Genomic DNA, 14,252 nt, shown 5'->3' with positions numbered 1-14,252 from the left:
ATCTCAGGAATTAAAAACTTCCAGAAAACGTTTGATTGAATATTTCACTTTTCATTCATTTATTTGGAGTTTGCATATATTCAGGCTATGGTTACGTGTGAATGGGAGGTGAGAGAATGAATAGGTGCTAACCAACAAATTCAGGAACCAAAACCTATAATGGAATCTCATTTAAACAATTAAAAATATGCCTTAAGCTTGGAGATAAAGTTTAAAAGCAACAGAGACGTTTCTTTTTCTGAGGCAGCAGCTCCCTTATTTTTTGTTGTTGTTGGATTTTAACCCATTTGCACCTGAGATAAAGGATGTATTCTCCAAGGTTCTTTATTCTCCTCTGACCTAGGTAATAACTGAGAGGAGAGCAGAGAAGACCGCCTGTTCCAAATCTTGTGATCTCATTCCATTGGAGGACAAACATATTTCCCTCCCTTGTTTTCCTCACAAGTCAGACTTAAAAGCAGCCACAGCAGTAATGATAAGCTGAGAGGAGAGGAGCCCAGCTGTCCTTTCAGGCTTGCCTGCAGGGTTAGTTCAGGAAGCTATAGTACAGTCACAAAAGAAGTTTCTGTCTTTAATTTTGAGTTTTTTAAGCTTCGCATTCAGAGCACAAGTTTGGTGCTTGTCCTCCGGTTCTGTTCAAAACATTGTTTTCTGCTGCATTTAAAAGCAACTGTAGATCTTTCTACTGTTGGGGGCATGATTATTAGGTGCTCAGATCAGGGTTGGCAGAAGACCGGGAAAATTGCGCTGGGTTCCTTTTCCTGCTGACTGTCCGTGACAGTTGCAATTACTATCCATAGTTCATAGGTAGCTAGAAAGTGAAGAAGATGCAATAGTGTGTTGCCCTCTGGGGGTAAATAAATTTGACTTAGTGGTTCTTGGGGGCCAGACACAATAATTAGTAGTGCCCAGGAACGTGCTTTTCATGCCACCTAGGAAATTGGACAAGAACAATGGCTTAACTGTTTGGTACCTGTTTGTTTATGAAGCAAATAAAGGTGTAAGTCTCATATACAGGTACACTGCTTTTGATAGGGGTAGGGAAGGATGAGTATGAGCTTTTTTTTTTAAACCTGAAAATATGAACTTGTTCCATTATTAGATGGTTTATTGATGATACTTTAGAATAATGTATTTGAATAGAATCTTGGCATATATTAGAATGTGTAGAGCCGGAGTATTTACTGAGTCTTCTTTGGGATTGAAACTTTCTCCTCCATTCACACTGGTCAGTTTTCATTTAACTTTTAATGAGTTCCAGGAAAGAGCGAGTGAGTGAATGAATGAGTGTGTGTGTGTGTGTGTGTGTGTGTATGTGTGTGTGTGTGTGTGTGTGTATACACCTATTCTCAAATACTGTATCTAAGACTAGCCAAATGAGGACAGAGTTCAGTTTCTAAGTGCTGCCTTCAAGTTGCTGTGAGTGAATTATATTCAGGGCATTTAGGCAAAAATTAAAATTATAGTTTGGCAAAGTACAAAGAAGTATTTCTTCTTACTCTTTTCAAAAGTAAAAATTAAAAACTTTTTTAAAGAAGGAGAAATAAATAACATTTTGGTTTGGGATAGTTTAGCTATCACTAAATTGTTGTCATACTCACTTAAAGGTAATCTCATTTTTTAAGAAACAATGTGAGTCTGTAAAGGTCACCACATCTAAGAGCATAAAATTATTTTTTCCTGTTAGATTATTTTGCCTGTTAGAATTTAAACCATTTTATGGTCTGATACTTTGGAAATGTGAAGTAATTAGGTTTTAAAGTTACATTAGAAACAATCCTCTAAAAAATACAGTACATCCAGTTTTGCAGAAAAATACAGTTTGACTAAAGAGCTCTGCTGAGAGAAAACAATCAGTATATGTTATAAAATGATAGCTGCCTGGAAAAATTATTTATTTCTTCTTCTCTAATCAGCCATACGGTGTAACTGGCCAGTTTACAGTTTTTTTTCCCTTATCTATAGCAGAAGCACTGAATAAAGGTTGTGTGAAAGATGAAGAAATACCTTTTATAGCCTCATAGTTATTGAGCAGGAGAAAAATCAACGCCCGCCTTACAGTTGGCAACCAATTATGTCACACATTATTTCAGGTAACATGAAATTCCACTACAATGAATATCATGGCATTGGTACTTCACTTGAGAACCATGCTTGGGATCCATGGTGGCTTTGACTAATCTAAACAGATAGTTTATTTTTCAATAAAGTCATTGAAAAAGTTGTGTTTTACTGGCTTACATTTATTTGTAGAATGATAACAACAATATTGGCATGTGAAATTCTCTCACATATTTCTACCTTGGTGAGGTTATAAAAGAAGGGCGTTGTCTGAAAGGTTTTCTGGCGAGGTCACTCAGAAATGCCTAGATCAGTTTCTCCACTGGACTTGAAGAATTCTTTAGAGCCTGGTTTCTTTCCCATCAATATCCCTGGTAGACAGACCCCTCTCACCCTATTCACAATGAATTAATTTAGGTCATCAAAGTGTTTTATCTGGTTTTAAGGAAATGCCAGCTGCAGTTAGTACAATAAAAATTGGCTGTTTTTGAAAGCTATAATTTTGTTTTTTCTAGAAGTTGGGATATAAAGGCAAACACTGTACAGCTCTATAAGGCCAATAATGGATTCAAGGAAATAATTCAGCAATACTATAGCCTTTCAGAACTCAGGAATTAAAGACATCTTATGTGGATTCAACATGTGGATTCAAGTAGATCCTGTATTAGGTGACATGACATTTTGAGATAAAAGAGTTATGTAGATTCAGTATGTGGCTTGAAAGATATAATTCTGTTTAAATAGCATTAGACAATTTGAAAACAAGCAAACTTGAACAAGAATCAGATCTCAGGTAATCTGAGCGGGGGCGGTGTCTGTCTTCCTCTCTTGTTGGATGAAAGAGCCATTGAAAGAAGCGTTAGTTGTAAATTTAGACTAACTTAAGTTAGTTTTCATTCATTGTATTTTCAGTTCATTCAACAAATACTGCTCTCTGGATGTATCTGAGTTTGATTGGTTATCTCTTCCATTTAAATGTGAACTTTATGAAGCAGACATTCTTGTCTGGCTTACACAAAGTAGCATCCCCAACACCTAGAATGGTGTGAGGCACATATTATAGGAGGAACTCTTCTGTGGAGTTATGCTGAATGAATGAAAGAAAAGAGCCAGTCATTTGAGGTAGTGCTCAACTGGGGATGATTTTGCTCTGCCAGGGGAAATTGAGCAATGTCCGGAGACATTTTGGCGTGTTCTTACTAGGTGGGGTGTACTACCAGCATGGGGCCAGTGACACTAAACAACACAGCTCCCCAGAAAAACAATTGTGTCTAAATGTCAATGGTGCCAAGGTTGGGAAACCCTGATCTAGGGGAAAAGTGTTCCAGGGGAAACATTGGCATGCAAAGGCCCTAAGTGGGAGCAAGTTTGCATATTGGTTTTAGATTCAAAGACGGCCATGTGACTGAAGCATTTTGGCAAAAGATAAAGTGGGAGGTGATGATGCCAAAAGGAGAGAGGGGTCTGGTCATTCAGGGCTTTGTAAGGGTAGGGAGATTGAATCTTATTGTATACACAGTATGAAGCTATGAAATGGTTTTATACAGGCATGTGACATAATCTGATTTACCTTTCTAAATGTCACTCTGAAGGTTTGCTTGGAGAATAGGTTTGAGTAGGGGAAGAAGTGGAAGCCGACAAAAGAGTTAGACAACTGTTGTAGTAGTTAAAGCAAGAGATAGATGATGGTGGTCTTGATTAAGGGTCAGTACTGTAAATGATGATTCATGGACTGATTTATAGTACTTTCTAGGGTTAAGAGGATTCCTCATACATTAGATATAGTAGATGAGGCAGAAAAAAGAATCCAAACAATGTATGGATGGTGATATCTCTTACTGAGATGGGGATGACTGAAGCTGGTTTCCTTCCCTCGTGACTTCTGTAGCATTATATTAAGGCATGTTCTGACATGTGCTTCTTCTATGGAACCTGCAGAACTATAAGAATCACCCAAATTATAGTTATGCCTGTAGTTACTAGCCAGTAGGAAGAACTGAAACATAGAATGTATTTGTCTCTTACTTTAGTAATCATTTTTCCCAAGGGAATTAAAACAGGACGAGCATAGATTAAAATACATAAGAGTTCAAATAACTGAAAGAAATAAAAAAAATTGATTATCAATGAAATGTACATCTACAGAAACTCATGTCATTAGCTATCTGAATCTAATGGAGCTAGTCCGTACATAAACAACTGTGTCTCCATAGTGTTACATAATTGTACGAATCCTAAAAATCTCAATCTAAGTAAAGAAACAGTAGCTCCTCTTTGTGTTGTGTGGGCCTCTGGGATTTTCCAGTTGTCTAATTTTCTTTCTTTCTTCTTCTCCTTTTTTCTTTTTAAGTCTAGGATGTTTTGTGGCCATTACTAGTTTCTCCAATGTTCGGAGATTACTTATTGGACCCTCCCCACTCACTGAGAGATAATTATAAAGAACATGATAATTTACAAATGAAATCACAGTGCTTACTCTTTTATCTTGGGTTAGTACTTTTATAAGAATGGGGAAAATTTCTTTTACAGAAGCGTAAGTTCCGTGGCTCAACTGTCTTGAGCCCAAACCAGAACACATATGCAAGTGATATAAGATAAAACATCTCCCTACTTCTCTTGGCTACATCGCGTGCCTAAACTTGAGATTTGTTTATGTTATTCATTAAACAGTTTTAGATGAATTTGTATATGCCAGATGCTATAGTAGGTAATGAACATATAAAAGTTGGTAATTTACAATTGTTTCTGTCACAACTATTTCTGCTGACTTCAGGAGACACATGTAAAAATATAATAATACAATGTAATGTTTACGTACCATAATACATGTATATACTGTGTAGATCCCTCAAAAAAGGAACAACTGTTATCAGTGGGAAAATGGAAAAGAATCATAAAGAACAAGACACAGGAGCTGGAACACAAAGAATGAATGTTTATGTGGTTGGCACTTGTGAATGGTGGCATTTGGGAAGGATGGCAGAAAATTCAGTGTCGCTAGAATTTAGGATGCACAAAGGAAGTGGAAAGATTGGGTTATATTTTGAAGGACCTAATTCATTCTTAAGAATGAGTTGACATTTTACTCTGAAGGCAGTGAAGGTGTTTAAACAGAGGAAGTGATATGATTAGATTTGTTTTCTAGAAAGATTATTTTGGTACCTGGTTAGAGGATACCCTTGCAGAAGGAAAAATTAATAACAGTAAGTTAGTTCTATTAAAGTTTGCTACAACAATTCATGAAAAAGACAATGAGGAATGGCAGTGGAGATAGAGAAGAGAAGCTTTCCCTAAGTGCTGTACAGCAGTGTTTATGTTATATTGCCACTTATGTAAAGGAAAACTGTTATGGGTTGAATTGTGTCCTCCCAAATGTTCATATGTTGAAGTTCTAACACCTACTACCTCAGAATGTGACAGTACTTGGAGAGAGGTTCTCTACAGAAGTAATTAAGTTTAAATGGAGGTGATTAGGGTCAGCCCTAATCTAATATGACTGGTCTCCTTATAAGAAGAGGGAATTTGGATACAGATATATACAAAGAGAGATTATGTGAAAATACAGATAAAAGTCAGTCATTTATAAGCGTCGGAGAAAGGTCTGGAACAGATCCTTTCCGCACAGCCCTCAGAAGGAACCAATCCTTGTGACTCCTGGTCTTGGACTTCTAGCCAATAAATTTATCTTTCTGTTGTTTAAGCCACCCAATCTCTGATACTTTGCTATGGTAGCCCTGGTAAGTTAAGACAGAAATATTCTGATGTATGCTTAAATCTTTATTAAAAAAGGTAGGGAGGGCTACACAAGAAAATAATGATGGTGTTTTCTTTTGAAGGGCAGTTTTGAGAGGAGATCTTTTACTGCATACCCTTTTATAATTACTGTTTATCTACTCATGAACATAATAATATTGAAAAATAATTTAAAATAATTAAAGAAAAACAAAATAAAGCTATTTTGAGGAAAATTATGATTTGTTGGTATAATGGATAACAGAGATGGGTAGGTGAGAAGAGAATTGAAGATTATGTTAGTAGTAGCTTAGAATGTTAATTGGGTGATAATGTTTTAAAAATTGGAGTAAAATGCAGAGTTCCACCTTACACATGTTAAATTTTAAAACTGAGATCTGTACTCAGATAATCATTCTACATCTAGAAATATGTTGCTAGGGCTGGAAGACAAGCTTAGGGTTCGCATGCACCTTAATAGATCACCGACTCTGAGATAGTATCCATTGTAAGACTCGGAGAGTTTAAAATATACAAAATAGAGGTCTTAGAATTGTTGGAATACAGAGTTTAGGAATTGAATCATGCTAGTTAGCTCAAGACCAAAAAAAAAAAGGCAGAGAATGGGACTGGGAAGAATATGAGCATTTGTAAGTGGGCAGAAGAGGAAGAACCAGTAAAGAAGATTGAGAAGAAAGGTTAGCTAAGTAGGATTGAAACAGAATAGAGTTGTGTCTGAGAAGTCATATGAGGTCTGACAACTAAGTTCGCCAACTTGTTGCAACAATGTTGCTAAATGTTTTTTGATATCAGAGGGATTATAAATTATGAATTTGTGCCAAGTAGACAAACAGTTAACCAAGTTTACTATTTGGAAGTGCTGAAAAGGCTGCGTGAAAAAGATAGATGACATGAACTTTTCAAAAACAATTCATGCCTCTTACATCACCACAATGCATCAGCTCACACAGCACTGTCTGTGAGGGACTTTTTAGCCAGTAAACAAATCACTGTAGTGGAACACCCTCCCTACTCACCTGATCTGGCCCCCAATGACTTCTTTCTTTACCCAAAGATAAAGGAAATATTGAAAGGAGGACATTTTGATGACATTCAGGACATCAAGGGTAATATGACCACAGCTCTGATGGCCATTCTAGAAAAAGAGTTCCAAAATTGCTTTGAAGGGTGGACTAGGTGCTGGTGTCGGTGCATAGCACCCCAAGGGGAGTACTTCGAAGGTGACCATAGTGATATTTATCATGAGGTATGTGGCACATTTTCTAGGATGAGTTAATGAACTTAACTGTCACACCTCGTATGAGACAGTCAAGATGAAGGGTGGTAGGCTAAAGGTTCAAAAACTTTGAATTGAATATGGATCCTGAAATTAATTTGTTGTAAATCTCAAATAAAGTTTATTTACATCTGTATTACTGAGACCAAAGGATTTTGTTAATCTTTCATATACTGATGCCAAAATGATATTTGTTTATACTCATCATCAAATAAGTGTATTTCTTTACCCATTGGTATTCTATCAGTTATTAAAATGCATAATGCCACCTTAAGCTTTTAAATTATTCTTCCATATATTTACATGAAATACATTTTTCTGAGTGTATAAATAATAATATTCATTGTAGAAACATTTTTAAATATAAAAATATGAAAAAATATTAAAATGACCTGTGAGCCACTATTGATATATAGATAAATTTTCTTACAGTTTTTTTCTGTATAGATATAAACATACATTGAGGTGTTTACACAGAAGTTTCATTTCTATCCAACTTTTTCACCTACCTTTATATCATAAACAAGTTCCCATTTCATTAAATATTGTTAAATATTTTTTTGCATAGATGCAAAATACTCTAGCATATAGATATCCCATAATTGTTTGATTATTCCCATTTGACATGTAGATTGTTTTTAATATTCCATTTAAAACACTTATTATTACTTGTCTTCATTTCCTGCAATTTTCTTGGGTTAGATTTTTAGAAATGAAATTGCCCCCTGAATATTATGAGAATTATAATCTCTATAAGGACATAATATGTATTATTTTTCCTAGTAGGCACCCTAGAATTGTGGTAGCATTGTACTTCTCTACTGACAATGTATGAAGATGCACATTTTTACTATCATTTAAATATTATCATTTAAAAAATATTCCCAGTATTTAACATTAGGATTCTAATTACAATAGTCATATACTTATTATTTTTAGAGTAACTGTTCTTCTTTTTGATGGAATCCAAATATCTGAGGTATAATAAAGTTTTAGGGGTAATCTACTGAGCACCTGCTCCAGATAAGGTATTAGGAATAAGGAATATAAGACACGATTTTTGCCTTATATTCACTCAGAATTTGTTTCTTGGATGTTTTTTCTCTCGCTTATTTTCTAAATTACATTAGAAACTTTATTTTTTTTCCAAATGGGCACAGGAAAATTATAAGCCACTAACTATAGCTACTACATCCTAAAAAAGCACATGCTTTTTCAGCATAAATTGACAGGGAGAAATGCACTGGAATGAGGAAGGATGATTGAGTTATAACAGATTCTTATATTTAATTACATATACAGGTGGCAAATGCATTATTAAAAATAATGCTTAGTGTCTTATGTTTCAAGTGAAAATTGTAGTTAAAAAGTATGTTCTCTCCTACTGCTAGTACGTTACCATAGGGGGTCTCATCTATCTGGTGAATTTTGAAAGAACAATTAAAAGTGATAATGTTTCTGTTTCAGTGAACTGCTCACATTTCCAGTGTATCAAATAAGTATTTTAGCCTGACTAAGACAATTCACTGGCATGTTTTAAAATCTTGAGCATGGTATTTATTTTAAATGACTGCTGTGACTTCTCCAAATCATGGATTTAACTATAATCTTGGGTGACCATAATGTGATCTGTGAGTTTTCCAACAACATTACATTCTTTCATGATAGACTAAACTTACATTTTTAAACTTGAGTATTTTCTCTGCTAGCTGTATTCTATTTTTGAAGAAAGTCTGAGCGGCCTATGAGAAAACAGTCAAAAACTTGATTGGCTAATAAATGTTTTTCTACCCTTTTAATGTAGGATTTCTTAGTTCTGATTCTTAAAGATTCTTTTTAAAGAATCATATCACTGATAGTAATACCTTGATCTCTTAATAATTATAGTTATTAAATGTTCACGTTTTTGTCTTGCTTCTTTAATTGATTAAAAAAAGAACACCTTAGGTACTTTTTGTTTCCATCAGATCCCAGCATATAACACTAAAAATAGTAGCCTCTCTGCCAACAGTTTTTGATTTACTTGTAAAATAAAAGGAAAAACAAGCTATAGATTATTATTTGTTATAAATTAAAAAAAAATCAAAATGTTTGTTCATTCTGATATTTTGCAAGGGTAAATTACCATCGCTTTTTACTGTGGAGTTAAAATCTAAAGGAAAGTAAGTACATGTGTGTTGAACCTTATATTTGAAATAGTGCTCTATACAACAGAATTATCGGCACTGAAAAATCACCGGCTTCTCATTTCTCCTTTCTCGTATGTTTTATTGTCATACTATTTGCAGGGACTCCTGAAAGTCTAGCTGAGAAGGAGAGGCAGCTCATGGGTATGATCAACCAGCTGACCAGTCTGCGAGAGCAGTTGTTGGCTGCCCACGATGAGCAGAAGAAACTGGCTGCATCGCAGATTGAGAAACAGCGCCAGCAAATGGAACTGGCCAAGCAGCAACAGGAACAGGTGAGTAAGAACCAGGTTTTGTTTTACCTGCTATTTATGTCACTCTCAGTAGGCACACAAAGGTCAATTGAATCCTCTTCTTTCTTCCCCAACATAAATATAATAAAAAGGCAAAACACCAAAGCAAACAAAAAACTCTGATCTGAAGGAGCTTATCAGCTACTTTAGTGGTACGAAGCATGGAAGTAGTTATAATCAAGGTGAAACACTGATAGATCATGAGAGAAGTACCAAAAAGGACTATAGAGGGCAAAGAGAACATTTCCAGTCAGGGACATTATGAAAGATTTCCTTAAACAGGTGTTTGGTATGAGCTTTGAAGAATAGGTAGGATTCACTAAGTGAAGTAAATTTTCAATTGTGGGGCAGGAATTTTAGACAGGAGGGTATTAAAATATTTTAAATAAGAAGGAGTAACGATCTAAACTAGATAGGGCAATAAGTATGGAAAAAAGAAGAAAGGAATAAAAACCTTGAGCAGCGCAGAGTTTTCACCAAAAAGTTATGGTTAGCTGAACTTTTTGAGTGGGCAAAAGGGAGAGGAAGAGTTTTGAGCTTGAGTCATAGTTGGGGGAAAAGCAGGTGGCTTGAATATGAGTATGTTGCATTAGAGTTGTCGTCAGGTTGTCTATCTGTAGGTATATGTGAGACAGGCAGAAATACCAGTCAACAGTTTGGAAGAGAGGGCTGAGTTAATTGTTTGATTATCTACAAATAGAGATGGTAGTTTAAATCACTAGAGTAGATAAATTGTGTTTACTTGTTCAACAAATACTAATCAAGTGCTTCTTATGTGCCAGGCACTGTGTTAACTGCTTAGCCTACCTCAATCAACCAGGAAGACAAAGCCCTTAAGTTCTAATAGACAGAGGTGATTAACAACAAAAAAGAAAACTTAACAAAATAATTTCAAGTAGTGTTAAGTAATTTGAAGAAATGTAAGAATAACTTGATAAATAGATGACTGGTTTAGCAAGGCAGTGTTTCCTAGATTGGGTAGTTAGATCTGGCAATTAAGCTAAGATCTAAATGACACATAAGAAAGCCATATTGATACCGGGGCCCAGAGTGTTTCATGAAGAGGAATGGCAGGTTTATAGCCTTAAATTAGAGTGATGGTGATATCACAAGAAGGTGGATCCTTGGGAGATACTGGTATATAGCTGGCAGAGAAAGGAAAATGAACATGTCCAGAAGCAAGAAGCTACCAGATTTGTCATTTAGATTTCTTGTCATTGGCCTTCAAGAGTATGGCTTCTATGGAGCTTTAGTAGCAGAAATCAGACAATGAGAATTGACATGTAGAAGAATTGATGTATAGTGGGAAAATGGTGGCAATGTTTAAGAACTATTACTTAAAAAGAAAATTGGTAGTAATGATAAGGGAAGATAGTGGGTGTCATAAGGTCATAGGGTGAGCTTACATATAAAGATGGTGCATCTTTTCCAGGGCTAACTCGCTTTAACATCTCATGGTCTGGGCTCAGTCCACTCACCATCCTAAGTGGAGGAGAACCATTTATTTAGTCAAGGATATTTGTGTTCCTCCACAAATACTGTAAAACCTTCTAAACAGCTTTCAAAGTGTAAACTAGCAGAGTGGAAAGAGATAAAGAAATATTCAGATTATATTTGAGGAGACCTGCTTTCATTCAGTTTATTCTACTTGATAGATGACATTTTATTTTTAATGAAACACCTCATCATTTTCCTTAAAGATATATTTGGCCTATTATTGGCTATGGTCCATATTCTTCTTGGTTTATCCCTATGATAAAACAGTTCACAATGGTTGCCTACGACAGTCTACAAAAACACCACTCTTGCATTTTTAACTCGCAATACCTTCAGACATCTAAATTTGGAAAATTCACGGAGCCTCTGAAACTGTAGGTCTGATGGGGATATTTCTTTGTAGGGTATCCCTACTTTGGTGGGACACACTTGTCCTAAAAAACTGAGCAATTACTAATGGAGAGCAGGTTTCTATCTTTCTCTATCACATTCTGGCCCATCCCTAAATATCATAAAGGATTCTAGAATTTTTTTTACTTTCTCTGACATTCTCCTTGGAACTTCAGAAATCCTTAAGTTCTTCCAGAATTGCTTCCCTATATTGGAGATGCCATACAATGATGTCTATACATTGTAGATCCCTCCTGATAGCTACAGGTCAGACTTCTGGAGCCCAGTCTGTTCTTCCAGATCTGTCCACCATGCAGTGCTGGCATGCCTAGTCACCACACTCATGGTCACTGATCTTTTCATCAGGCCACAGGGGATTTCTGAAGGACATTTAGTGTTTATTCCGTAAGACTCAGGTTAGGCTGATCTTCTCTTGAGAACTCCTTTTCTGACCCTTGTCCTAACACTCCTTACTCAGTATAGGGTGTCCCTACTCTGTGTACCCTAGTCTTCCTATTACAGCCCCTAGAGATGCTAATGAACTTGTTTACTGATCAGCCTTTCTATCAGACGCTGAGCCCCGTTCCACGTTCATCTAGTCAACAAATAGTTATTGAGCACCAATTTGATGCCAGGTTCTGTTCTAGTTACTAGGATACAACAAGGAATAAAAGAGACACAAATCTCTCATGTATTGAATTCTAGTTGGGGAAGAGACAGACAATACATAAAAAAAAAGTAAAATATAGTATATGTTGATAAGGATTATGGGGAAAAATAAAGCAGAGAATTAGGGCTGAGGGTGCCAGATAGAAAGATAGGTTCTTTTAAAACAAGTGCTCAGGGAAGACCTTATTGACAGGGTAATATGTGAGCAGAGACTTGCAGAAGGTGAAGGGACTGAGCAATGCAATTAGCTAGGAAAAGAGTGTTTCAGATGGAGGGGAAAGCAAGAAACCCAGAGGCAGCGGTATCCTTGGGAGGTAAGACCATCCTTGGTGTGTTCAGGAGACAGGAGAGCAGTGTGGCAAGCGTAGAGTGACAAAGGGAAGAGAGGGAGGAGAAGAAACCAAAGAGGTAGCAGGAGGCCAAATCATATTGGGCTTGCAGGCATTATATGGACACTGGCTTTTACTCTCAATGACACAAAGTGTTTTGAAAAGATGAATAACATGACAATTTATATTTTCAAAGGATCTCTCCAGATGCTGCTTTATAATAGGTTTTAGGGAGCAAAGGCAGAAGCAGAAACAACAGATAGGAGGCTTTTGGAACAATCCAGGCAAGATGCAACACAAGTTTGGAACAGGAAGAAGGGTGGAGGGGTATGAAGTGATTAGTTTCTTGATAAATTCTTAAGATGCTAAGAGTATTTAAATATCAGCTGAAATACTGGTATGTGGGGGGAAAGAACTGGACTCAAGGGAAAAGGTGATATTCCTTTTTCTATTATCTCCTTTCTTCAGGAAAAAAAATGATTTTTTTTTTTTTTACCACATCCCTAAGATAAAAGAAGCCATAATTGTACCAATGTCCATAAGGGAAATAAAAAGTTCATTTTGCAGCCATGTAGACCCATCCCCTTCATATTGGTTCTTTATTCTGATTCATAGTAAAATATTCTACAGGTATCAAATTTTTTTTCCTGAATTTTTAGCTTTCTGATACTGAAGTTAAGGAATATACTTCTTTATGAACATGAAAGTGATTTTAATATGATGAGAATAAGACGTAACACTTATTTATAAGATAATAATGATAAGTTACATTCTCATGGGAAGGTTTCCTACCCAACATGATGCAAAGAAGTCATTAAAATTTTCTTCTTGTCTATTCAGTCAAGCATTCTTCATCAACTCTTCATTCTATACTCCTTTTGCTCCAGGCTTTTTGCAAATGATAAGCAAAATATATATGATCTCTAACATTGCTGTATTTATGGATTTCTACCTAGGAGACAGAGATGTTAATTAAAACAAAACAAAAATAACTATGAAATCATAGTATGGTATGTGTTACGTTAGAGGATGTTATCAGAGCAAATAAGAGGGTGATTATGTTAGTCGCTGGCTTAAAGAACACTTCAGATGACCACATTGAGGGCCAAGTCCTGAGGTTAGTTTTAAACCTGTTGAATTTGAAGTACCTTTGGGAATGTCATTGGATAAATGGGTCTGAAGCTTACAGCAAAGGTCTAAGCCAGAAAAACAAATTTATAATCACTTGGCATACATGTGGAAGTAGGTACAAAAGGAAAATAACTGAGGCTAAAATTAAGCCTTCCAAAACTACAACTTTGGATGGCTGGACAGAGCCTTTGAAGGTGACTGAGAAGGAATAGTCTGAGAGGTAGGAACAAAACTAGGACAATGTGATGTCCTAGAAGCCAAGGAAGAAAGTTCAGGATCACTGACAACACTTAAGTGTTGAATTCTGATGAAAGGTCAAAAGGTGAAGACTGAAAAACACTGCAGAATTTAAAAAATGAAAGTGACTGATGACTTTATTAAGAATCATTTTAGTAGAAAATGGGAGCAAAAACTAGAATAGAGTCCATTGAAGAGCTGGCCATTCAGGGGTTTGTGGGAAGAAGAAATGAGGACAGTATTTACCAAAAAACAAAACAAAACAAAACAAAAATACCAAAACCTCACTAAGGAATCAAGCATCTTGCAATACTTCGTGCTACTCTGAACTCCTTGGTCAAGACAACCTCACATTTATGCAATATTCTTTTTTGTAGAAAAGAGCTGAAACATCAAAGACAATACCTTCTTAATATATTACCAGGAAGTG

General features: G+C 35.9%; 1 protein-coding gene across 3 annotated transcripts in view; it reads left to right on the top strand.

The window, feature by feature from the left end:
• Positions 1 to 14,252, top strand: part of SOX5 (SRY-box transcription factor 5) — a 478,480-nt gene that overhangs the window by 270,751 nt on the left and 193,477 nt on the right. For all 3 annotated transcript variants that reach the window (XM_033118758.1, XM_033118759.1, XM_033118757.1), the window contains one exon: positions 9,379 to 9,551. In XM_033118758.1, the coding sequence (XP_032974649.1) occupies positions 9,379 to 9,551 (173 nt within the window). The remainder of the gene's footprint in view (positions 1 to 9,378; positions 9,552 to 14,252) is intronic.

Source organism: Rhinolophus ferrumequinum, chromosome 10 (genome assembly GCF_004115265.2).
Source record: "Rhinolophus ferrumequinum isolate MPI-CBG mRhiFer1 chromosome 10, mRhiFer1_v1.p, whole genome shotgun sequence".
Classification (NCBI taxonomy): domain Eukaryota; kingdom Metazoa; phylum Chordata; class Mammalia; order Chiroptera; family Rhinolophidae; genus Rhinolophus; species Rhinolophus ferrumequinum.
The sequence above is the reverse complement of the archived record's forward strand: the minus strand, read 5'-3'. Positions and strand labels throughout refer to the sequence as shown.